The sequence below is a fragment of the Conger conger genome, chromosome 8 (genome assembly GCF_963514075.1).
Source record: "Conger conger chromosome 8, fConCon1.1, whole genome shotgun sequence".
NCBI lineage: Eukaryota > Metazoa > Chordata > Actinopteri > Anguilliformes > Congridae > Conger > Conger conger.
In genome coordinates, this window is record NC_083767.1 from 47,919,609 (window position 1) to 47,943,013 (window position 23,405).

Below are 23,405 nucleotides of genomic sequence, written 5' to 3' on the forward strand. Positions count from 1 at the left end.
AGGAGCAGAACGGTGGTCGTCCCTGAGGAGCAGTCCAGTCCACAGTCACCATCTGACACCGCCCAATTACAGAGCACGAGCGGGACAGACAGGGCAGGCACTGCCCAATCACAGATGGGGAACGACAGGGAGCAGTCCAATCAAGGCTCACCCCAGCCCAATCCAGGATCTCGAAATAAACAGCAGTCTTCACAGTCAACAGCAAGACCCAAGTCAAGGGATATCCCCATGGCAACACTAGAAGCAGTTGACGTATCAGGAATGTAGGGCTTTCTGGTCATCATATACTAAGATAAGCAGAGTTAGGTTTTTAACCAACATACATGCGCTTTTGAAAAACAAGCCAATAGAGCAAAATAGTTTTAACGACCATTGAGAAAGCTGTATATTTGAGAATTTATTTTCCTTATCTAATGTATTGTCATTAATGTAATGTAATTAGTATAATTTGATTTGATCAGCTATTTACTGTTGGTATTTACAAATATCCAAAATGTTTTCTCAGATCTCCTTATTTTATGTGAGTTTAGTAAATTAAATAAGTAAAAATCAAAAGCTAGAAATGAACAGCACTCTTGTGCTGATGCCGTGTCCTACATACTGTACATTTTAATACCCTTAACAATTTAACCAGCAGGTCAGATGCCACCAATATCCTCATGTTTCTCTGTGACAGCACATTTTCACATTTCTGATGGTACTGAACCGATTGCAATTTTTCCTTAAATTACTTTAGTTTTCTGTTGCTCACGAGGTGGTTTTCATAAAATGCTTTCATAAAATGGTTGTAAAAAAATCCAGCAGTGGCAGCAGGCTATGATATATTACTTTTTCCGTGAGCCACTCCTCGGTGTACTTTGGTAGTACCATCCTAACCGAAGATAGCAAACAGACGCATCAACTGAGCTCACACCCCATGGGTCTTGTTTGAAGAGTTGCTGGGAGTCTTGTCACAAGTGAGAGATTACGTTAATCAACCTTGCCCATCCAGTATGAAGAAAGCTTGCCCCAGATAATTACATTTTCACACTTTATTAAAACACTGCTATAGCCTCACCATGCCAAGCAACTGCCCATTTAATCTGGGTCCACCAGATAAAGTTATCAGCATGCGTACATTCCCATTACAATGTTGCAAAAACATTGCATATTTTACTAGTTGTTTTGTTACAGCTAAGTGCTGTTTTAAGAGTCAGTCTAGGCAGCACCAAACTGAATGAAGAACTAGACCAGGAAGGTCTAACATTATGCATTCAGTAATGCGTTAATTATTTTACATGTGAAAATGACTGTCTTAGCATTGCCAAGTGTTGCATAAGTTTTGTCTGAAAAAGAACCGTTTCCATTTGTCTTCACATTAATTACAATTACAATTTTTAACGAACTGTATGTTTTGTAGAAGCAAATAAACGTTTTTCATAAAGAAACTTTTTTTTTTTTTAATGCACAGAATTATTGTTTCTATTAGGCAAGTTGCCCAAAAAAGTAATCATAAATCCATGCAAATGAGAAAGCTGCCATTGGGATTTAACTTTTTCCCCTTTCATTACAAGTGTGTTCCAGCAAGAAAGTTGTTGAACTGTAACCTTTCAATTTTTCACCCCATTAACAGGCAAGTGTACATAAATCAATCATCACAGTTCAACTTAATATACATACACGAGGGACTGTTTTTCTTGTACAATGCTGATACTATCTGGAAGTTTCCCATCCTCCTGAATTAGTATTCCTTATCCCAGCTATTATTCTTGTGTCTCACAGAGCAAGTTATTGTACTCTAAGTGGCAGAGAGAGTTTGACAGGGCAGAGTTATGCGTCATTATTGAATTTGCACTTTACCAACATCAGTGCCCCCTTGTGGCTGGAAAATGTTAGTGTTTTCTGATAAGGTGACAGATCGTTACCTATTAGTCTTCCTGCTCTCTGCCCTTACAATGTTTATCATTCTTACACTGGGACATTGGACATTTCCACCCTGACACATGCAATGTTTGCATTTGGTTACGTGGTTATTCTGATTCACTCCATTATTTGAGTCCATTGTGTGTGTTCACTAAAAGTTCCTCCAATTTTTAAAAACAAGAAACTCCACAGGAACGAGGACGAACCATCAGTGCGGTTAGGTAAACAACACATTGAGCACACAGGACAGTTTCAGTCAATCCCGTTAACTACACTATATTTCCCACAGTGACTGAGATAATGCCTTTAACTGTGAGTATTTTTGAAATAGAATTATTCTACTTTTGGTTTTAAAAATAAACAAGTAAAGCCATAGGACCACCAAATCAAGAAGAAACTGCCGTTAGAGAAAGCATTCAACACGTCACTTGCAGTAAGCATATTTGGTATAATTAAACATCCGTTTCACATAAATGTTAACTGCACAGGGTTTCCAGTTCAATGTGAAGCGCTGATCCACAAACCATGAATGGAGGCCTTAATATTTTGGAAATTAAATGAAGGCAGGGGGTTTTCCCAGTTAGCATTGATTAAAAGTGAAAATATTTCAAGCCCAAGCATCAGTACAAGAAGCAATGCCTCAAGCAGCAAACTGGATCCTTCTACTGTGGAACTCAGCCACACTGCGGTATTCTCACTGCTCGGATAATGTTGTGTTTGTTTTCCGGACACCAATGGGGAAGACAAATAGCTATCAGAAGTCACAAGATAGACCAGCAAACAAGAGGCGCATTATAGAAATAGCAAATTCCAGGCACAGGGGCCAAAATTGGCTTTTATTTGGTGTGGTGAGGAGAGCCCACAATCAGACCGTGGGCTGACCTCCTTGGGTTGAGTTTCTGCTGCTGGGTTCGGACAAATGTCCCAGAACAGAATGACAAAGATACATCTACTGTACACATAGTGAAGTTCCCGATTCATTCGTTGTAATGGGCCTAATATATGCTAAAAGAGAACTGGGAGTGGAATGATAAAAGCTCCTGGAATGTATACAATCTTCTTCCTGATTATGCAGTGGAAGGGCTCAAGTGTCCAGAGTAAAAGCTAAAAAGGAAGATAATTCGGAAATAGTTTCCTGCGTCAACTAAAATAATGATTTGGGGAGACATTGATTGTATTTTATGGGGTTTTTATTTGGAAAACAAACCACCTTTTTTGGTATGCACACAGCTTTTGGTGAGTATAGACCGACAGGAAAAATGTCATTTCCAAACCCTGTAGGACCACAACAATTTAAAGCTAGGTTTACTGCATGGGGGAGGCAGGGACGCCCACACTGCCAGAGAGAAAACTCCACCACGGAGATGCCACACTAGACAGTGGATGCTTTGGCACTTTGGATGGTTGTCTTTGCTTATACTAGACATATTAATAACGCAAACCTCAAGTTACAGTCCAGCACTGATAAATGGATACATTTTTTTGAATCATAAAAAGATAATTTGTCATTGTGCAAATAAAGGCATGCAAATCTTTAAAAAAAGAAGGTAGCGAAAAATAAATCAAGCAATCGCTGCGGTATAATTACGAAATGGGAGTAATATACTTCTACCCAAGTAAGAATTCTGCTTAAATGTCATTTAAAAAACAATGGAAGCTGAAATGAAGAACACGGGTTCCTTCACGAGGACAGCCGTTATTGAAGTGATTGAAATAATAGTAAGGCACACAATGGGCGTGCAGGTAGCTGAGATGGCACAGCTTCAGCGCGTGTTCCACACTATCGGGGCGAAGCCTCGGGCACCGGCTGCTTTTGGGGTGGACTGTCGGGGCGATGGAGGCTACCTGGAGGTCAGATGGGGGCGGGGACCGGCCCACGCCCTGCCCCGTGCTGGGCAGAGTTCCTCTGAGCGTGCCAGCGCGTCTCCTTGTAAGCAAACCAGGCGTTACCGGCCCAGATCATCATGTTTAGATAGCCAAATACCTGGAGAAGGGATGCAGAGGGACAGTGATCAGTCCAGTAGAGGTGTAGCTATGCAAACTAAAGGCACACACAAATCTGCTGTATCAGAATAAGACTCCCATGAACCAACTGGCAAGAGCAGCCTTTTCTAAAGCATACTCATACCATAGGGGCAGCCAGTAAGATAAGATCCACACAGTTGTTGGCCCTGCCCTGATTGTAAGTCGCTTTGGATAAAAGTGTCAGCTGAATAACAAACAATTTATTAAAACAATAAATTCTTAAAATCACACATGAAAGAAGCACCCCATATTCTGCACACAAACAGACAGCGCGTGCATCTGCTGGGCTCTCGAGGCCCGGCAGCGGATGTTCCGGCTCTCGGACGGCGTCAGCGTCACAGTGCTCACCACAGACACGTTGAGGCTGCGCGTGGGGGCGAACTCCGTGACCTCACACGCCACGCCCGGCTCCCGGCACAGCGCCAGGGTGGCCCTGATGCCGGCCGTGCTCGTGGCGTCCTTCACCGTCTGCAGACCCCTCGCCCACGCCGACGAGCACACCAGCCAGAAGAACGCGAACACCACCGTCATCAGGAAGTCCTGCAGGGGGGAGCGCAACCGCAGCGACCAAACGCTCCGGCTCATTTACACACCTCTACACCACGTGATTCAATCAATAACTATAATAAAGCAAAAAAAAATAACAACCTGAACTATACCATTTTATACTTCAGTACTTGAAATATAATTAAAGGGTAAGTGAAGTATGAGGAGTATACTATTTTTTTCACATTGGGAAAACCATTGCAAAAATAATGTTAATAATCCACTGGAACGACAGCCCAGTTCTCACCAGGATGGGCCCAAAGTCTGAGTCCCTGTAGACGTGCATGTACCCCAGGTATATCAGCAGAGCTGCCATGCAGTACAGAAAGGCCAGGACACCGATGGCCACGAAGAACTGCACCGAGGATGCTGAATCTCCCACAAGATGGGTCTCTGCGACCGTGCGGTTACACAACGTGGTGTTTTCACTCACCAGGGGCACCTGGCTTAACCTGTGGACATTACAGGTGTCCTGAGAGTGACATCACACATACTGTATACCCACCAGGTACTCTACTCCATTAACATTGAAGATTCTGGCTCCCTGCCATTTTAAGCCAAGACAATGGAATGGGTTTCATGAATATTTATTAAGGGTCATGACCAAGTGCAATGCTACGGTTAGTACTAGTGTGGGAATGGATGTTCTGTGCTGTTCCGGGGTGTTGCACTGGAACCTCCTGCTGTTAGGAAAGAGAGAGGGTGGAAAAATGCTGGAGCTGGTTAGTATGTAGAATCTTTGTTGAGATCTTCTCCCACTGCACTAAGAGGTCGAACACAGGTGCAAGCTGCTAAAAATGGAACCAGTCATATACAATAGGTAGGATAATAATAGGATAATTGACACTTCAATGTCAATAAGATGCTCACAGTGGCTTCCTAACTTAGGATCTATGTTAACCCTGACAAAATGTCCAGCAGGACCATGGTCTGTAGTGAGTGTTGTATAAATGTCAAAATGTTAACCATTTTAATTAGATGAGGGCTTTATGGGCCTTCAGATATATAAAGTTTGGGAACCCCAGTCATGGGACATTTTGGTTACATTCATTGACACCTTGATCAGTTATACCGATGTGGTACTTCACCTGGATCTGAGTGTATCCACCACTCACCTAAAGGGGTAGGAGAAAGTGGCGCTAAGTGTTTCGTTCTTGCCTTCACTGCACAGCACAGACACCACAGTTCTCCCAACGTATGCTCCACAGCTTCCAAATGCGAAAATGGCTGCAAGCTACAATACAATAAATGAAATGGAAAATACAAATGAATAAGCATTGAGCTATCAGGCTGCTGTTGTTTATAAAATCGCATATAATGCATGCTTTCGTTTTCTTTAGTTTATCCATGCCGTTATCTAATCTGCGTGTGCAAAGCAAAAACAGACTGAGTCATTGGGCCACGGACCGTGGTTTACAATAGGCGATCTGTCGATTTGCGCAATGCTAGGTCCAAGCTGAGAATACGAGCATCAATACAAATATTGGACGACTGGGATGACCAACTGCATGTGAAGCCAACAGTTACGTTATTATTACGTAAAACACGTCCACCGTATTTTACAGCAAGACGTAGCACTGTTGATCAGTTATTGAAAGTTTAGTCTGTACTGGAATTCCAGAAACTTTTATTCTTCAGACAGGAACAATAAATAATTGCCATGGTGAATAGCAACTGGTAGCATTTATACCAAATGCTGCAGTTAAATAAAAACGGCTTCTCATAGGCCGATTTGCAAAACGCATCTCATCTAGTTTGTGCAAAGCAGAAAACACAAAGAACACGCAATGACACGCCTTAAATAACAGCTACCAGGGCCACCGTGCACAAATTATTGCGTTAGCTAGGCTCGATATTACATTAATATCATTAATGGCTGCTCCATGTGGAGAACGAAAGTCCACTGCAAGCAATACATTTGAGCATGCAACAGTGAAATTCCACATAACTTAAATTAAGGTTACTCTCAAGCTCAGACTTTTTTTTTCGTGGACAAATGCCTTTCCCAGATTTGTTATAGTAGAAACCTGCACAATCATAGTAGAAATTGTGACAAGCATGTCAAAACCTAATCAGCTAACGTTACTGCATTATTTGAACAAACAAAATGAACTGACATGACAAAAATGGGCGATTCGTCGGTCGATCCACTACATTAAGATAGATTAATAAGCAACATGCTGCTTTGTACAAAATCTAAGATGAGCAAAATTCCCTGAACCGCGTCACCACTTTCTTGGGAAAGACCCTTTTAAGTTAAAAAATAATCGCCTAAAATATGTCAGCTAGCAGCTATGTCAGTCTTAGCACCTCATTGCAACTGAATAACAGTTAGCTAAGGTAACAAAATGTAATTTCAATGAATGAACTTGAAAAAAAAGCCAGGTATTTTTGCGCACTGGATTCTGCAACGTCAAGTTAACATTAACAAGTGTGAACCAAATGTGTAACCAGTTCAGGGAATGGTTATATGTCTAGTTAACTGTTATACTTAATTTATTACATAAAATCGTGAATCCAAGTTAGCTATAGCGAACAATAATCTGTCAAGGGTCCATAAATGCGCAGGCCATTTTAACTGTTAGATAGCTAGTAAAGCTAAAGTTAACTAGAGCTAACGTTAAATACTGACAGATTAGTCTGTCCCTGATTAGTCTGTCCTTATTCTACTTAGCAAGCGAGCAAACTTTGGTGCAAAGCAGAAACAGTGGTTAACTTCATTTTAAATCGTAAAAATAACTAACGTTAACTAACAGAGGGGCCCGATAACGTCGGATAAAACTTTGCAATTCAGCTAGCTTTGTGTTAGCAGACCAAGCTATACTCTCTACAATACTATTTAGCTAGCCAAGCTGTGCCAAAGCCAAGGAATGCTGTTCGGTACTTACCCACTCCAAAACTTTGATAAAACCAAGCGGTTCCCTCAAAGGAGACAAATTTAAGCGAAGTGCCGTCATCATTTGATACGTTGACTTAACGTTAACTTAGCTAAAACAAATATGCACTTATTTTCAAAAGCTAAGAAAAAATGGAAGGAGAAGAAACCTGAGAAAGAACAGAGTAACGTCAGCCAACTCAAGTTCACAAAATCTTGAGATTCAAGATGCTGTGCGATAACTAGCTTCTTTTTAGTCTCGTTATGTTACGGTTAAATGCAACACAATACGCTCTGTTTCGTTGTTCCACATTTCTCTCTCAATTCTGCAAATAACGGTTCTTCAAGAACTTCGAATTAGCATCAAAATTGCCCGATCAAACTTTCTCTGTAGCTGATTTGCTGTTCGGGATGGACTTGAAGACGTATCCTGCGGACCGCGGCTTCCACACCAGCAGAGCAAATAGCCTATGCGTTCTTGATTCTTTTTCCTCCGCTCCTGCGTTGCCCAGGCACTCAGAAACCTCCCTGGGGTCCCCTATTCAAAGCATAGCCTACGAGTCATCTGACTTCAAACTCAGCAAAGCACAAATCCTCAAAATGCTGCTAGGTGGAACTACGTTACAGCTGTTGGATAATGTCTGCGCAGACCAAGGATAGGCTATTGCGCCTAACTAACTGCAAAACTAAGATAACGTTACATTTTAATGTTGGAAATATATAGCGTGATCTTATTTACTTGGCAACTTCCTTTGGATGCAGCAACTGTTGCTGATCAGCGATTTCAACTCGCAACCTTCAATCTTTCTTCAACTAGGCTGTTTTGTTATTTTCTAAATTGACAGAGCCCGACGATTATAAGAGCTAGATTTACATGATATACATGATGCTTTTATGTTACTATACATGCCCAGTGGTTGAATCGATTTAATGTTGGCTAAAACGTTCCAAGTCAATGCTAGGCATTTGTTTTAAAGTGTCATTAGGCCTAGTGGTCATAACCATTCTGTCTTCTCTCAGGAACTCACGACGTCAGATTAGGCCCAACGCATTGGTCCACAAGCACTGTGGAAAAAAGGTCAGAAACTGCAGCCATTTAGCCTACTTTCATGAACTTCAAAAAATAGTCGCCAGAGAAAAGAAAACATAGGCAAACAGAACCAACCTGATATTGCTCTTTTATTTCAACCTTCACACATACGTTTCTAGCACAGATTATATTTTCTTGAAAGTGTGATTTTGTCACTATCTGATTAAAAGCTAGTGCATTAAGACTGATGAAATACATCTCAGAATTCTTTATCCTTCAGCAGCTAGAGAGAGGGAATGCGTTTGCATTTCTTTCCAGTTTACAATATAAAAGAAAATATTTCAGCAAATTGGGAGGTCAATTTAATATTTTGACAAGAATGCCACAGCAATGTTATTCAAAATTTCACTAGAATAGGAAGAAAGGACAAACAACACAAGTACATAAAAAACAACCCTCTTCACATACAATCAGTCAATACAGCATTCATACAGTTTAGTACGTATACGGGAGCTAAAAGCACATCAGTCACACCACAGCTTAGTGCTTTAGATGATTTTCTTTTGGTATAAAATGTTTTATTAATAATAATAAAATAATAATAAAAACCTATTTCTCCACACCTAGCCAGCTCTTTCTAATAATTACCCATTGAACAAGATAAATGTTTGGCCACTTCATTGTAAAAAGAATCTGACCGATAAGTTTCCAGCAATATTTACCTTTCATTTAAAAACAAACCAAAAAAACTAGTCTGAAACAATGCTAAATATCAAAATCAAACGAGTAAAATGATTCTAGGTTCTCAATAATTTAATAAAACCGTGGCATGCTCTTAAGTATTTGTTTTTAAAATGATAGAAAACAGATATATAAACAAATGCAGTATATTTGTACTTGTACAAAAATCAACAGACACTTTCATTTCTATACTAATACTGTGGATTTGCTATTAACTTAAGACAGTCTTACTGCTACATTTCAGGTTAGATTTCTATAGAATTGGCCATATTAAGATTAGTATTTGGCATCTGTGAAAGGGAAAAGGTCCAGTTCCTAAATAAAAGGCAAACCTTTTCCAAAATTAAAAGTTATTTTCCCCTAATCAACAACATAATTTGCATAAGAAATACAATAATCCTCAATAACAAGTAGCAATTGTGGGCATACACAGCGATCATATTCAGCAACATTAAACAATTATTTTTACGATCTAGAGCTGAACAGCTTATTTCATTTTTTTAGAAACTTTTGTAAATGTACACATTTATTTTATTTTGTTCAAAGGTGTATGTGGTCAGCAGAGTACTTGTTTTTATATACAATAATATAAATCATCTAACTGTGGCAATATCTCATGATTTAATGTCCCATCACTAACAGTACAACAAAGATGAATAAATTCTGCGATTTAAAACATAAATCACTCTGTACAGTGCAGAGGAAAGTGTATGTACTTTTACAAAGTCTCTGAGCAAGTGGGCCCTGGTTGTGACGTGCAGTGGGGTCATCATCTTCAGTCCTTTAGAGAAGAGTGCTTTGGGAAGGGGTGGAGTGGGGAGGGGAGGTACCCAGGGGGTGGTGAAGTAGCTGGGGTTCACTGGAGGAGCTCCACCAGCTCACAGTCCTTCAGCTTAGCATTGTCTCTGACGTCATCGAAGGTGTACGTCTTCACTATCTTTCCGTTCAGAAACACCGTGTGCAGGAGGTCCTGTGTGTGTGAGAGCGAGCGAGAGAGAGAGAGAGAGAGAGAGAGAGAGAGCTATGCTATAAGATTATCAGGATCAGATTACATTTGATTCATTTGTTCTTTAATTCGTTGTTCAGATCTCAGTTTCTTGCAACTGAAGAAAAGCAGGCCCTTCCAGGTAGGGTAGAATACATACTCAACAGTCTTAGCGGTTAGAGCTCAGAGAAACAAAAGAGGATGCATTCACCATAAAAGTAATATGTAATAAACACAATACAAAAAGAAAATTTTAAAGAATGAAAATGAAAGAACTGGCTGTCAGTTCAGACGCTACTATGAATGTGTTAAAAGATGATGATCTGGACAAAATGAAGAGTCAGAACAGAAGCCAAACTAACAAAGAAACAAGAACATGTCTAGAAATACATACCACACCGTACTCCTCCAAATCCCCTTTCCCTTCTTCCAGGGTAACAAAATTTCCACTTGGTGTTTTGTGCAAGGACAGGCGACCTTTCTTTGACCTTTTATTGGGGTCTGCAACAGGGTCTTTAAACACATTTACCTGCGACAAACAAAATGGCATCTGTTCATCACAGCACCTTGGGCTGTTTCCAATGTACTGCAGGATGTTCAGGGTATTTGAGTGAAACATACTAGCAGAACAAAGCCGCAAAACCAGAGCACACATCATCGCTAATACGTAAAAAAACAGGTTTACGACAGTCTATGACGTATGCATGCAGTATAACTTCTTAATTTCAGTATGGTGCTAAAGACATGAATATGACATAATCTCAGTCTTAACCCTATCTGATCAAACCCTGCAGCTACCCCTTAATAATATCCCATGGACACCAGTGTCAGTTACACAATGAAAAACTTAAATAAGGATTCTGTGAGAATGGCGGTCAGTGCGATTTTGTGGGGGCCATCAGTACTCACCCCCAGGCCATTGGTCACCACGTAGCTGCACTTGAAAGAGCAGTTGAGCAGATCCCTAGTCAGCTTTTGCAGCAACGCCCCACCGGATCCAAATGCAATGTTCTCAATGCTCCACTTGTGCTGCTTCATGCCTTCCACAATCTGCACAGCAGAGGGACAGGAGCAGCAGTTCAGCACCCTCACACAGACGTACACAGACACACGCACAGACACACACTGCCTTCCAACGGGACATTCAAAATGTCAAAGTAACGCGCGGTCACCTCCTGAAGGGTGTTGATGTCCACTCCGTCGCCCTGGATCACTCGGATGTAGGGGGGCAGCACTTTGTACCCCTTGCTGTTCTCTGCAGGGTGGAATTTCCTCCCCAAAATATCCAGAACCTAGGACAGGAGGGAAACTGAGTCACATGTCATGTTTTCAGAACTGCCAAAAACAGGTACATTTCAAATATCTCAGTGCTTAATTATGGCTATTTTTATGGCTGCTGAAAAATTGATTTGGGCAATACCTCAGAGTTTTGCCATTGCTTAAGGCTTTCAAATTAAGGCACTAACTTTATTAGACAAAGGCACAGATTTGGCAAGTTATGTTTTGGTGACAGCCAAAGTTATTGTAAAAATAAAATCTACATGTATTTATTTAAACATTTATTTTGAAGAATAAGTTGGCGACAAATGTTGTCTAATTCCAAAGTGTGGGCCCAAATTTCTAAACCAGACTGAAAGAGACGCCTGCCTTCAGTACTGTGTCCAGGGGGTTTCCTGAATCCGGTCGAACCACGAGGGGGGCCTCGGGGCTGCGAGCCTCAATGAGACTCCTCAGGTCTTCGCCCCAGATCTTCTCACAGGCGTTGTAGATGTCGTAGCTGTCGCTGACGATGGACACAGGAACGGAGGGGAACTGCTTCACAATGTGCTCAAAGGCATCTTTCTCATGATCCTTCCCCCAGGCAGTGATCGTGCTGTGGGCAGAACACGGGAGGGTGAACAGGGCACATCAGTGAAAATAAATTTCATTAAAAAATTAATACGATTTAATGGAAGTCAGACACGGACATTGCTTATGGATACAATAATACATTACGACCAATAGAGGGCACCCAGATCACTGCAAGAGCACTAACAGGACAGGAAAGATGTGGCAAACTGTAAAAATCGAAGTGAATAAGCCTCCACTATAAAGAGGGAGAAACAGGCACAGATACTGTGTGTGCTGTAAATGTAAGAGGCATTCTCTGACCCCTTGGAAAGTAAAAACCTGAGTAATGGAACATTACATAAGGGGAATCATAACTGCAACTGCCAATTTCCCAGAACGCACCAGGGCAACTGAAGGGTGAAAACAGGCAGCAGTAAATGTCCTAGTTGCAGTGGGCAGGCCTTGTGTTGTGTTTATAGTGTACAACTACACTTCAGCTGAAGCATGGCACTGCTTTAAAATTAAAGTTAAACTGGTATGTATAACCCCTTATGACAAACATATCTGAATACAGAACTGCTTCTGTTATACTCAACATGGAGGGAAAATACCAAGGTGGATAATCTTTAGAAATCTGAATAATGTGAATATAAACTGACGGACGGAGGTTGCAGCACAGGCTGCCCGTTTGTGTGTTACCTATGTTCTGCTGCAGGCACAGAGAATCCGGGCACGGGGTCCTTGGTGCCGTAGTATTTCTTGATGACGCCAATTCCAGCCACAGTGTCTGTGCCTTTGAAGTTCACCAAATGTGCAGATGCCCCAATTCCTGCAGTCTGAAAACAACAGAAAATGATCTAAAGTTCATAAAGGGATGTAGTGTCCTGGTCTGTGTAAACTCGTTGTCTTTCACATATTGTACAAACCTACAAGGATGGAATTCTATATAATGCATTGCCCGATATAGTTAGAACTAGGCTTTGAACATTCTAGACACAGTTAGAATTGTTTCTCAAACTCTGCAGCACTGAATTAGGATAGGGTTTGGAAACCAATGGCTTTCAAACTCAGTTGGCTTTTTGAGCAAAAAATGCCTTTGTTATTATTATCATCATTTAAATACAAAAAACAACATCATCTGTACATTTATATATGTCACCAGAATTCCTCAAAATACTCCTCTTCAGCACAGCACCTCCTGAAACCTATTAATTGCTTGAATGGGTAAACTACACCCGGTTAACATTGACTAAGATCTGAGAACAGCTTTGCTATCAATTAACAACATGGCGCAGGCACTTTCAAATCATATTAAAAGTTGCGGAGTTGTAAGAAGAAAGAAAATGATCCGACGGTGGATTTAGAGTTGCTGGATTCACATGACAGTCCCTGCTTTTGGAACAGGGTTTGAAATGAGACAGCAGGGGCTTGGAGCCCATTACCTCCTGCGATGAGACGCCTCTGTAGCCAAAGTCGTGCAGCTTATACTCCAGGCCCTCCAGGTTTCCTGATGTCTCCATCAGGTACTTCGCCAAAATCTTCTTCTGTTCCCTGGAGTTGGTTGCCACGGTAATGGGGTACCAGATCTGGACCAGGATGGTCTGTAGAAAGAGCCAGAGGGGATGGGTTTTGGAACATCATTTGAGCCGACAGTTTCCTGGAAAGTGACCGTACCCTTCACGGTGTGTCCACTTCACTTCACACCATATCTGCTAAACCGGTGAACAAAACATTACACACTAAACACCGCATTGCTGCAATTGGGTGATATTCATAAAAAATACTTTACATCTTAGCAATAGTGTAACATCACCCCCAATAACATGTTTTACACAAATGAATATATGCGAATTTGCAGACCAGGTGCAGTCAACTCGAATGGAACGTGTCTACACCCCCAACGATGCTGCAGCAACACTTGATGGACGTACAGATTTCTGGGAAAACTCAGTGTAAGTATTCTAGTAATGTCAACACAAAGCATGGCCCGGCCATTTCCAGGACCCCTCACTGCTCACAGCGATAAAAACACACTGCCCGCATGGTGGAACGATAAACCTTTCTTTTGTTTTTGGTCAATCAGCGAACGCTTTCACGCCCCATCTGACCCCCCTACTGTCCCCCATTCCAAGAGTCCTGATAAACCAGCAGGCGCCACAACTCCTACCACCAGAGAACATCCAGCAACAGGCGCCATAACGCCCGTAGAACATGCAGCACTGGTCACATTTGGGGACGCTTCACTTTCGCACATTAGAAACCACCAGGGTTTTCATAGTCATTTCTCATCATTGGTGGCGGCTGAAGTGAGCTTCCCACTTCACTGAAACACTACAATTGCGAAATCCATTATAATTATGATCCATTATCATAGCCAGAATGGTTCAGGTTCAAATGGCAGAAGGGAGCAAGAAACATAAAATGGCCTCACAAATTAACCATCTGTTTCAAGTCTCAATATGTATGGTGAATTGCACATTGTGAGAGTCACCTCATGGCTTCTGCACAACAAGAAAATATATAAATATCATTAAATAAAACATATATAGGTAATACTCTGAACATTGCTATATTAAACAATCAATTTGTAATCTATATACAATTTACATTATATTGCCTTCTTTGTTTCTATTCCAGTCTAAGGAAAACAAGAAGTCTAAGAAAGAAAGTCTAAGAAAGAAAAACAAGGTTATGGCTTGTTAGGCTATGATGCTGCACATGTCATCGGAAAGACAGGAGCAGATGAGCAGACATAATCTATACTTATGAAATCATAATCGAAATTTATCAAATCATAATCCAGATTTATCAAATCATAAATTTAGGAAGTGATGAGTCATGTGTACGCATGTGTGTAAAGGCCTGTTCAAAGATCTAGAGCACAGGGAATACTTAGTCCAGCCCAGTGAGCCTAGGTAAGCATTGGGGTGAGAAAGGTTCAGTGGACACAGAAACATGGGCTTTCACTGTGGTTTTGGGCAGTTCCCTGCGTCTCCGGTCCTGTGGGCCTGTGGGCCTACAGTGCGCCCTGCTCTTTCTTCCTGCTGCTTTCAATTGATTACGTTTGAGTCAGCAGCTAATTGAGATTTAGCTGTCTGCACTCACAATCCTTTCACTGTGAATTTGGTGCAATTCCTGCATGAAAAACAGGGTTGTTGAAGGTGCTAGAATGGAGATACAAAGATGTAAGTGTGGGGTTTCTTCTTTATATGTTATATTATACTGTATTACACAGTCAATCTCAAGTCTTCCATTTTGTGGTCTAGGCCTGAAATCCCTAATTTGTACTTATCACTTGTTTAAGGGACACAAACAAACCTGTACCAGGTGATGTCAATACTTGATCTGTGCATTATTACTAATAACATGATATCACTCCAAACAACACATTTGCTCTGCAAACAAACACACACTTGGTACCAAATGATGGCAATCCCAGGCAATCTAACAGCTGAATGCTAACTGATCGGTCGGAACAAAAGTCAACAGTGTAGTGTGTCCTACGGGTGAGGTCCTGGAGAAATGGATTTTTAGCAAACTGGATCCTTGGCTCTCAGATGTGGCTTGGAGCTGGGGGCTGGTGGGAACAGCCTGCGGTCTGCCTCACTGACCTCCACCCAGTTGGTGAGCCAGTAGCACTCTGGGTCGGTGCTCTCCACGGTGAAGAGGACGTTCCCACGTGGGATCACGCTACCCTCCGGCACCGCCTTGATCTCGATGGGGAGGTGCCCGTCGTACTTCTGTCACCGGGGGAGAAACCGGGGCATTAGTGATCACCATTTCTAAAGCTTCAGTTCATTAAAACCTTACCACATCAGTGGGTTAGTCACTGACACACATTTTTGCCACATTTTAAGCTTATTTTGTCCAAATATTTTATGCCTAACTGCACTCAGGCCCGGTTCATTGCTGCTACAGTCCTAGCGTTGGAGCAGCACTCTCCATCTGCAGTAGGCACAGGTGGACTGCAGGTATACCCATAAGACACTGTTGCCTAATCAGACAACTGCAATGCCGCTGAATTAAGCCACTATTTAAAGACTAGGCAGAAGCTGTTGACAATGTCACTGTGGTTACGGAGGTGGACGGTGCAACCAGGAGGTTTGAATTCTGTCTGAGGCACAAGTACTGACCCCTTGAGAAAGGCTCTCAAATGGAGCAGCTGTACAGACCAACTGTATAAATACACAATGTGCAAAATTATCAGTGGCATCGATGGAAGCCTCTCTTTTTCAAAACAAACAGGAAGCTATAGACAGCTTTTAGTAAGTCTACACTTGTATTAATAAAAGAGTACAATTACAGTTTTGAATAAATGTTAAAGATGAAAACTAAAAATGTTTGAATTGAAATCTGAGACGCAGTTTCCCAGGGTGAGTATATGCAACAGGAGCCGTCCTGAGGGTGTGTCTAAGCTCAAACACAATGTAGACCATTTCACTCCATCAAAGCGCAGTTCAATACAGAGACTAATGTAATATAGGACTATCACACGGAAACTGCCCTGATCATATCTCTTAACAGTCTCCTGCATTATGTGGTGCTCCAGATTTCATGGTTCATGTTAACAAGCTTATTTTGAACATTCTTAGAAATAAAAATTCCAGGATGGTCTTATAATCTACACTGTCTTGCTACATCAGCAAAGTCTGACAGGCAAAATGAATTAGCTGCTCCCTGCTCTGAACAAATTTAGTATTAATTAAACACTTTTATTAATAAGACAGATGTGTCTATTTGGCAAATTTGCTGCTTCTGCATACCTCCAGAATGTAGTTCCACCCTTTCTCGTTAAAGACGTCATCCTGAAAATGCTCACGATATACCTCCTTTGCTTCCTGAATCTTTTCCCGAGTGGCCACCTTTCCTGGGAACATGAAAAGAAGACGAAGAGTTGAGACACAAGGGAGAAAAGTGAGTAAATGAGAGAGAATATGAGACAAGGAGAGGAACGTGGGAGAATAATTATGAGTGACAGATAAAGAGTGCAGGGTGAGAAAGAGAGAAAGTGTAAGAAAAAGTGAGTGACCGAATACATTTCAAAAAGGGAGGGGGGGAGTTAGAGGGAGAGAGTAAACTGCTGGAATCTCTCATTCCTCCCCATCCCTCTGTTATTGCATTAGTAGCTTCACTCAAACGGACAGAAAGCCTTTGTCCCTCTAGGACAAAGTACTTACCCTCTACTAAAGCTATCTTTCTTAAAGTCACAGAGACCCAAAAACCACCAAAGCTGGCCCTTAAAGTGACACTATTTCAAAAACCAACCCACTGCTATCCATAGACATCACACAAGGCGTTTAATGTAAAAAAAACAAGCCCATTGCATAAATCTGCTTAAAGTCACCAACCCAAAAGCTAGTCCACTGCTACACTCTGTTAGAAGTTTAGCTATCCCCAAAGAATGACTAAACAGGTACTTATAATGTGGAAAAAGACCTGACTGGCTGTTGCTAGCCACTGTAAGCACGAGGCAGCAGCTCTATGCATCACTGTGAACAAATGAGCAGATGTTCCTTTGTGCCTGCTGGTGTCCCACCGCAGACCTTAATACACCCAAACTCCTACCATGAAATCCACTTGTGTTTTGTGCTTAAAAAGAAGAATAACTGACTCTCCTATGGCTGGGAGCAGTTTGAGGCAGTGCTAAACCTTAATGTGAGGACTTTGGTTTGTTTTTCCCCCAACAGCACAACAAACAGCCACAATGTTTCCTCCACTGATCCACACATGCTGCTTCACCTTTAAGGTCAAGTTCAATTACTGCTTAATACATGCCTTCAACACATGACAGTCATTTAAACACCAACACTACCGTGAACAGAAACTCCTCTCAAGGCTTAAAATATCTAACACAAGGCCCATGTTGGGTAAACTCTGGGTACAAACATATTTATCGACTAGTGAGACCAAGTTACTAACAATTCCTCTGATAGGAGTCAACACAATCTTATCCATTCCTATTTGAACTATTCAACTGGTAGTTAATCAGAATTTACCTGAGAAAAGTTTTCCGGGAAAAAAAGAAAATGTTTTGAACGCACATACCTTTTAAGTATTTGTGGAGAATATACTGCAATCCATAAAAGACAGTTTTGTCATATTTGACTTTCCTGGTCTTGGTGGGGTCAGTCTTCTTCTCACGACACTCAAAGTAGGAGTACACTTTACTAGTGTTGGGTGGGTACTGCTTGTAATGTGTGACCTATGAAAGATAAACAGAGAAAATTATATAACAGAATATGAGGTGGTGACATGGGTCATCGCTTCACAAAAACTCTCCGACATCACCTTTGCCACACAGCTGCCAATGAGAAATGTTGAGTTTTATTTGTTTTTTTGGGGTTTTTTTGGTTGTTTTTATTTAAATGCTTTTTAGAAAGACGGGTGACAATTGTTGTCTTTAATGCGACAATATGGAAAAATTACAGATGTGAGAAATAACTCAAGGAAACAAGAGATGTGAGCTTTCACAAGGCATAAATTGACAGTCCCTTCTAAGGAGACTAAGTTCAGCGGCTGCACCTCACCTGATTCTAATCAGCAGATAAGACTGTATCAGTACCCATCATGCCAGCAGCTACCCTAGCAGGTATGAGATTTACAGAGTATGTGTATAGTAGCATCCACAGTCCGTTAAATTGATATAGAACCTTCTCACATAGCCGATACTGGTAACTCTGCATTGCACAGATAAGGCAGAGCTTTACCAGGACACACATGCCTAAACTGTGTAGAATATGAAAACTCTCAAACAACATTGCAAACTCGCAGATTCCAGAGGGCGCCTGGAGGGCTAGTTCACAAGAATTATAAGGGAACACATACTCTGCACAGGTGTTACACATGCACATACAACTACACTACTGGTCAAAGGTTTTAGTACAGTTTACTGTTTATTAAGCAAAGCAGTTTAACTTCTGTATATAACCGCAAATGGCACACGGTAAGAATAGTCATAAGTAAAAATTAATTTGACTAGTTTGGATTGAAGTTTTAAATGTTATAAAAGAAAAGGTTTTTTTTAATTATAAGCTACATTTTATAAAGCAAACCCTGATCTCCACCATGATAACCCCACAGACTCCACTGTGCTCAAACAACTTTTACACATGGATGAAACACAGGAACTCTGAGCACCATCTCAATAACAGCTGTGTTTTTGCTGTGGGACTCCCTACCCATCTGTGCCACCTAATCACCCTGTTTCTTTAGTAGGGCTTGGGTGCTGAGCCGCTCCTCAGACAAAAACACCCCACTGAGAGGACGGCACTACTGTAGGAACCAAGGAGACCAGGACATTGAGGGAGCTGCTCTCTGTAATGGTTCCTCACTGGGAATCCCTCCACAGCGTGTTGCTCTCTGTGCATGTCACAGGTATAGCACATAATTACACACAGCAAACACAGGCACGGAACATGAGGAGATGGAACAGCTGGGATAATTAGATTACACTGATCCTTACACAGCATCCATCAGTGCACAAGCAAAGCTTCACCAGGGAAACGCAACAATGTGCGGTGATGTCAAGAGAGAATTGCCCCCCCGAAATGGAAGGTGCATGTTTGTGTGTCTGTGTGTGTGTGCGCTCACATGTGGAACAGGACAAACCAGGTGTTTCATATGGCATATGGCTTGCATAACGGTGGTGGACCTACATGTCAGGGTGATCTCTGGTGAACATGCATAGCCCTTTTATAGGACAGGTAAGACAGACGCAACAACCATATGACAAGACCATACATTCAAAAACGCTGAATCATATTGACAGACTATACAAAAAATAAAAATATACAGTTAGAAGGGTTAAGGGTTACAAAAATGCTAAATTTGCCTCACTTGTCTTACCTGTCCTATAAAAAGGCTATGCGTGTTCACCAGAAATCACCCTGACGAAGGCACATCTTGCCGAAATGTTGGTATTAAACACAAGCAAAGGAGAAACCGGAGTGTGACTTATTTTGCTTAGTAATCGCTCCGTTAGTCGGCACCTAACAAACCTCTGGGTGTGCGCCATTCTGTGTGCACATAGGTGCAAACTATATTCACATACTTTATGAAAACTACCTTGAGCCCCACCGTGACTAGTTCAGCTGTGCAAATTCAAACTGACACACACTGCTGAGATGCAGGAACTCTGAATGCACTCTAAGGAATTGGGGTTTCCTTCTGGTGAAACGAAAGAGGAGGTTAGACACCATAGCCCAAACTCACTGCGGCGAGTAACTCCACCTTTCACTGGAAAGAAACTTGCAACATTTTCTTCCCCATCATTAACCACTAGAGCTGAATTTTCTTTTTTTAAATACTCTTTCTTGCACAACACATTTGTACAAAGTTTAGAGCTGAGGAAATCTTCACAACACATTCACATGCATACACACAGAGACGGGTGACAAATTAAAGGTAAACAATTAATAAATGAGTGCAGAAACTCATTGAATGCAGATGCTTCCATACAGGTGTATTGCATGATACAGTTAAGCAATTAACATCCTATCTTGCTCTATGGCATGAGCAGGGCCAGTTGACCTTGATTTTGGATCAAGATAGCAAGAGGCCCAAGTGGCTTGTTTGAGACATCCTAATGTATTGAACTAAATTAACTGACCAGAGGTTTGTAATGAAAATCTGGTGAAGTGATTTATGGGCCCTTTTCTCTGAACCAACAAAACAAGAAAATCAAGCCTGAAACAGCCCTCTAATGGCCGGAATAACTGAACAAATATTTGCACATTTGCTCACAGGGAAGGAACCCTCAGGGCGGGCTGCGCTTCGAACCCTCACCGTTACTCGGGGGGACCGAAGGATCCGGAAAAGACTGTGGCCTGCTGGCAATTATCTCCACAACGTATTCGAACCCTCAACTGGCTGACCGGGAGCTCCTCTGTGCAGGTATGTCTAACCGACTGTGGAGGCCTGCTCCATGCAGCCAGAAAGACATACGTAGAACCTGGGTGTTTTTGAATGGTGCTGCTCTGGAATCCGTCATGATCTACAGTATGTTAACAGTGCTAGTGTTCTGCATTTTAATAATCATTTCCATGCATTTTTAGCTTATTTCGACCATGGTGAAGCAGAAATAGCATGAACAAATGTTTTCGAAGTAAGCCATTTTAATAATCTCAAATCGAATACTTTTTGGCAATGACACAGAAATGTGCGCCTGCCAAAATAACAGATTGATTTGTCGGAAATCCCGGACGCGTGAGCGCGTGTGCTCAGGGAGTGAAGGGAATGAAATTCTCATGTACCGTAGATTTTCGACAAAATCCCGGCATAAATGAGACGCATTCAAATCAAATTTGGTGTTTTGGAAAACGGATTTCGTTGTGCAACAGCTTTCGCATAGTTTAAACCTGGAGTAAAAGTGAAACCATTGCCTGATGCTTAGCCTACACGGTTGCAGCCCTACGCCATGTCTGAACACACCGAAGTGAATAGTCTTTAAAAAAGAATCCTAATGACCCCAAATGCCTTCACTGCGATGTAATCTAGATAATATATCTAAAGAAAAAGCATAATATTTACCGTTGGCTGCATGTCACAACATGGATTATAATGTTGGATAAGAACATAGCTAACCGTCAAATGTCCCGTTGAACTATGCTGGTAGCTACCGTTACATTTATGATTTATCTGGCTGGCTACAGTGACCTATCAATGTAGGCTATAGCCTACCCAGACTGCTAGAGGTCATATATATTTAAGACTGCAAACGGGTCGCCTTGGAATATAATCGGTTTCGTTTGAGTGGAACGCTTCAGTTACTTTCTGTTTTGTTTCAGTTATGAAGGTGCTTCTAACCGATACATTTAGTTAAGGTGATCAAGCACGCCAGGCGAATGGATTGGTAGCTAGTTAATATTTAAACGGGAAGATAATTTCGCACTGGCAATCGGGTGGTTGGATGGTGAATGGGTCATCTCGCTATTACATCCCCCGCACCGCCTATTTAGCTTGCTAGCAAGATCACCATAAAAGCACATCATTCGCATGCTGAACTAAAATAAATCCATGCAGATCGCATAACTTCATGGCCACACTAACCAATATGTACCGGAGATCATCACGATTAAAACCACTGTACATTGAATGATGTGATCACTGGCAGGCTAGCAAGCTAGCTACCTGCGATCCTGGCACCCATTTGGCCTAGAGAACTGGCGACCTAGACAAGCGTGATGGCCTTGGGAGGATAAAGCCACCTTGCTTTCTCCACACTTTCACTCAATTAAGTCCGAAACGCACCATGCAACCACACGATTTCAGCTCCACACCTGGCATAAACGTCCTCACCTTGTAGGAATCAGTCGCTAGCAATATATTGAAGTCTGTGTCTCTGTTCTCCATCTTCCCCTTGTCTTGGGTCGCGTCTGTCAGTATTGTTATTCTGTGCTCTGTGCCGGGGACTCAACCAAGCCCCGTCGCTGACCAGGGATGATGTACCAACCAAAAAGAGGCGGGCCTAAAGCTCATGTTCCCATTAAAAGCGGGCGGGGGGCGCTTGGCGACGAGTCATTGGAGGCCAGTGAATACGACCCGCCCCGTACGCCCCCATGTGCTCAAACAGCTCTTGTCGAATGCGCGGCTACGAGCTGGGTTGCCACAGCATAGTGGCCTACCTAATGTTATGGTCTTGATGTCACTGTCAGGTACTGGTATGCATGAGCGCAGTACAAGAATGCAGGCGGCTGGTTATAAAATCGCACCAAATTAACGAGAAATCGTATTAGTAGTTTACTGGTGGCTTAGTCTCATTATAGGCTACAGTTCAGTGCGTAGCCTACATCCATGTTGAATATGTTTCGCGTCTGCGCAGATCTACTGATCCTATGGCGTGTGAAACGGTGTTGTAATTGAAGAATCCGGTCACTTGAAAGATCAGTGGGCAATCTCTACCCGGTTGTTACCCCATGACCAAGGGTAACGTGATAATGCAGAATGGTGGCAATCTGTTGACCAGCAACGATTTGTTATTCTGAAACCCATTGTGTTTTCTACTTTTAAAAATCAACATCAGGTAATTAGCAAACGTAGGCTATTTTTTGCATCAGTGCCAAATTGCGTGGGACGCTAAATCATCAGGATTAGGCCTATAATTTAACAAGAACGGCCTTTCTGGTGTTCAAAGTTTCAAATGACCCATAAAGCATCATATTATTAAATATCTAAGATGAAAGCTTTACAAACGGATGCTTTAAAGATAACTATTTAAGTTGGAGATTTCTATGAATCCCACACGTTGACAGATACTGAGGTGGGATTGAATGCATGTTAGTAAAATTTTCTGGGGTTTAAACACATATGATTTCTTAATGTATGAAAACCAGACATAATTTGTAGACCAAACCCCTTTTTGAAATGTAATAATTTTCCCTAAATATGGATTCACATTCAATTTGACTTACAGGGAAACCCAGCAATAGTAACTATAAATTGGTTCAGCTGACAGAAGTTGAAAGATGACTTTC

The 23,405-nt window shown here is 41.7% G+C and overlaps 2 protein-coding genes across 2 annotated transcripts; both read right to left on the reverse strand.

Moving 5' to 3' along the window:
• Positions 1 to 3,074: 3,074 nt before the first annotated feature.
• sypl1 (synaptophysin-like 1) lies at positions 3,075 to 7,990 on the reverse strand. The gene is made up of 5 exons (XM_061252383.1): positions 7,362 to 7,990; positions 5,589 to 5,707; positions 4,721 to 4,925; positions 4,276 to 4,467; positions 3,075 to 3,886 (listed from the first exon to the last, which is right to left on the reverse strand). The coding sequence occupies exons 1-5, from the start codon at positions 7,431 to 7,433 to the stop codon at positions 3,755 to 3,757; spliced, it is 720 nt and encodes a 239-aa protein (XP_061108367.1). The 5' UTR covers positions 7,434 to 7,990; the 3' UTR covers positions 3,075 to 3,754.
• Positions 7,991 to 8,509: 519 nt separating this feature from the next.
• Positions 8,510 to 22,385, reverse strand: nampt1 (nicotinamide phosphoribosyltransferase 1). Its single transcript, XM_061253080.1, has 11 exons — positions 22,231 to 22,385; positions 17,980 to 18,136; positions 16,698 to 16,801; positions 15,546 to 15,674; positions 13,377 to 13,535; positions 12,634 to 12,770; positions 11,752 to 11,977; positions 11,277 to 11,396; positions 11,014 to 11,154; positions 10,499 to 10,633; positions 8,510 to 10,089 (listed from the first exon to the last, which is right to left on the reverse strand). The coding sequence occupies exons 1-11, from the start codon at positions 22,282 to 22,284 to the stop codon at positions 9,976 to 9,978; spliced, it is 1,476 nt and encodes a 491-aa protein (XP_061109064.1). The 5' UTR covers positions 22,285 to 22,385; the 3' UTR covers positions 8,510 to 9,975.
• Positions 22,386 to 23,405: the final 1,020 nt, after the last annotated feature.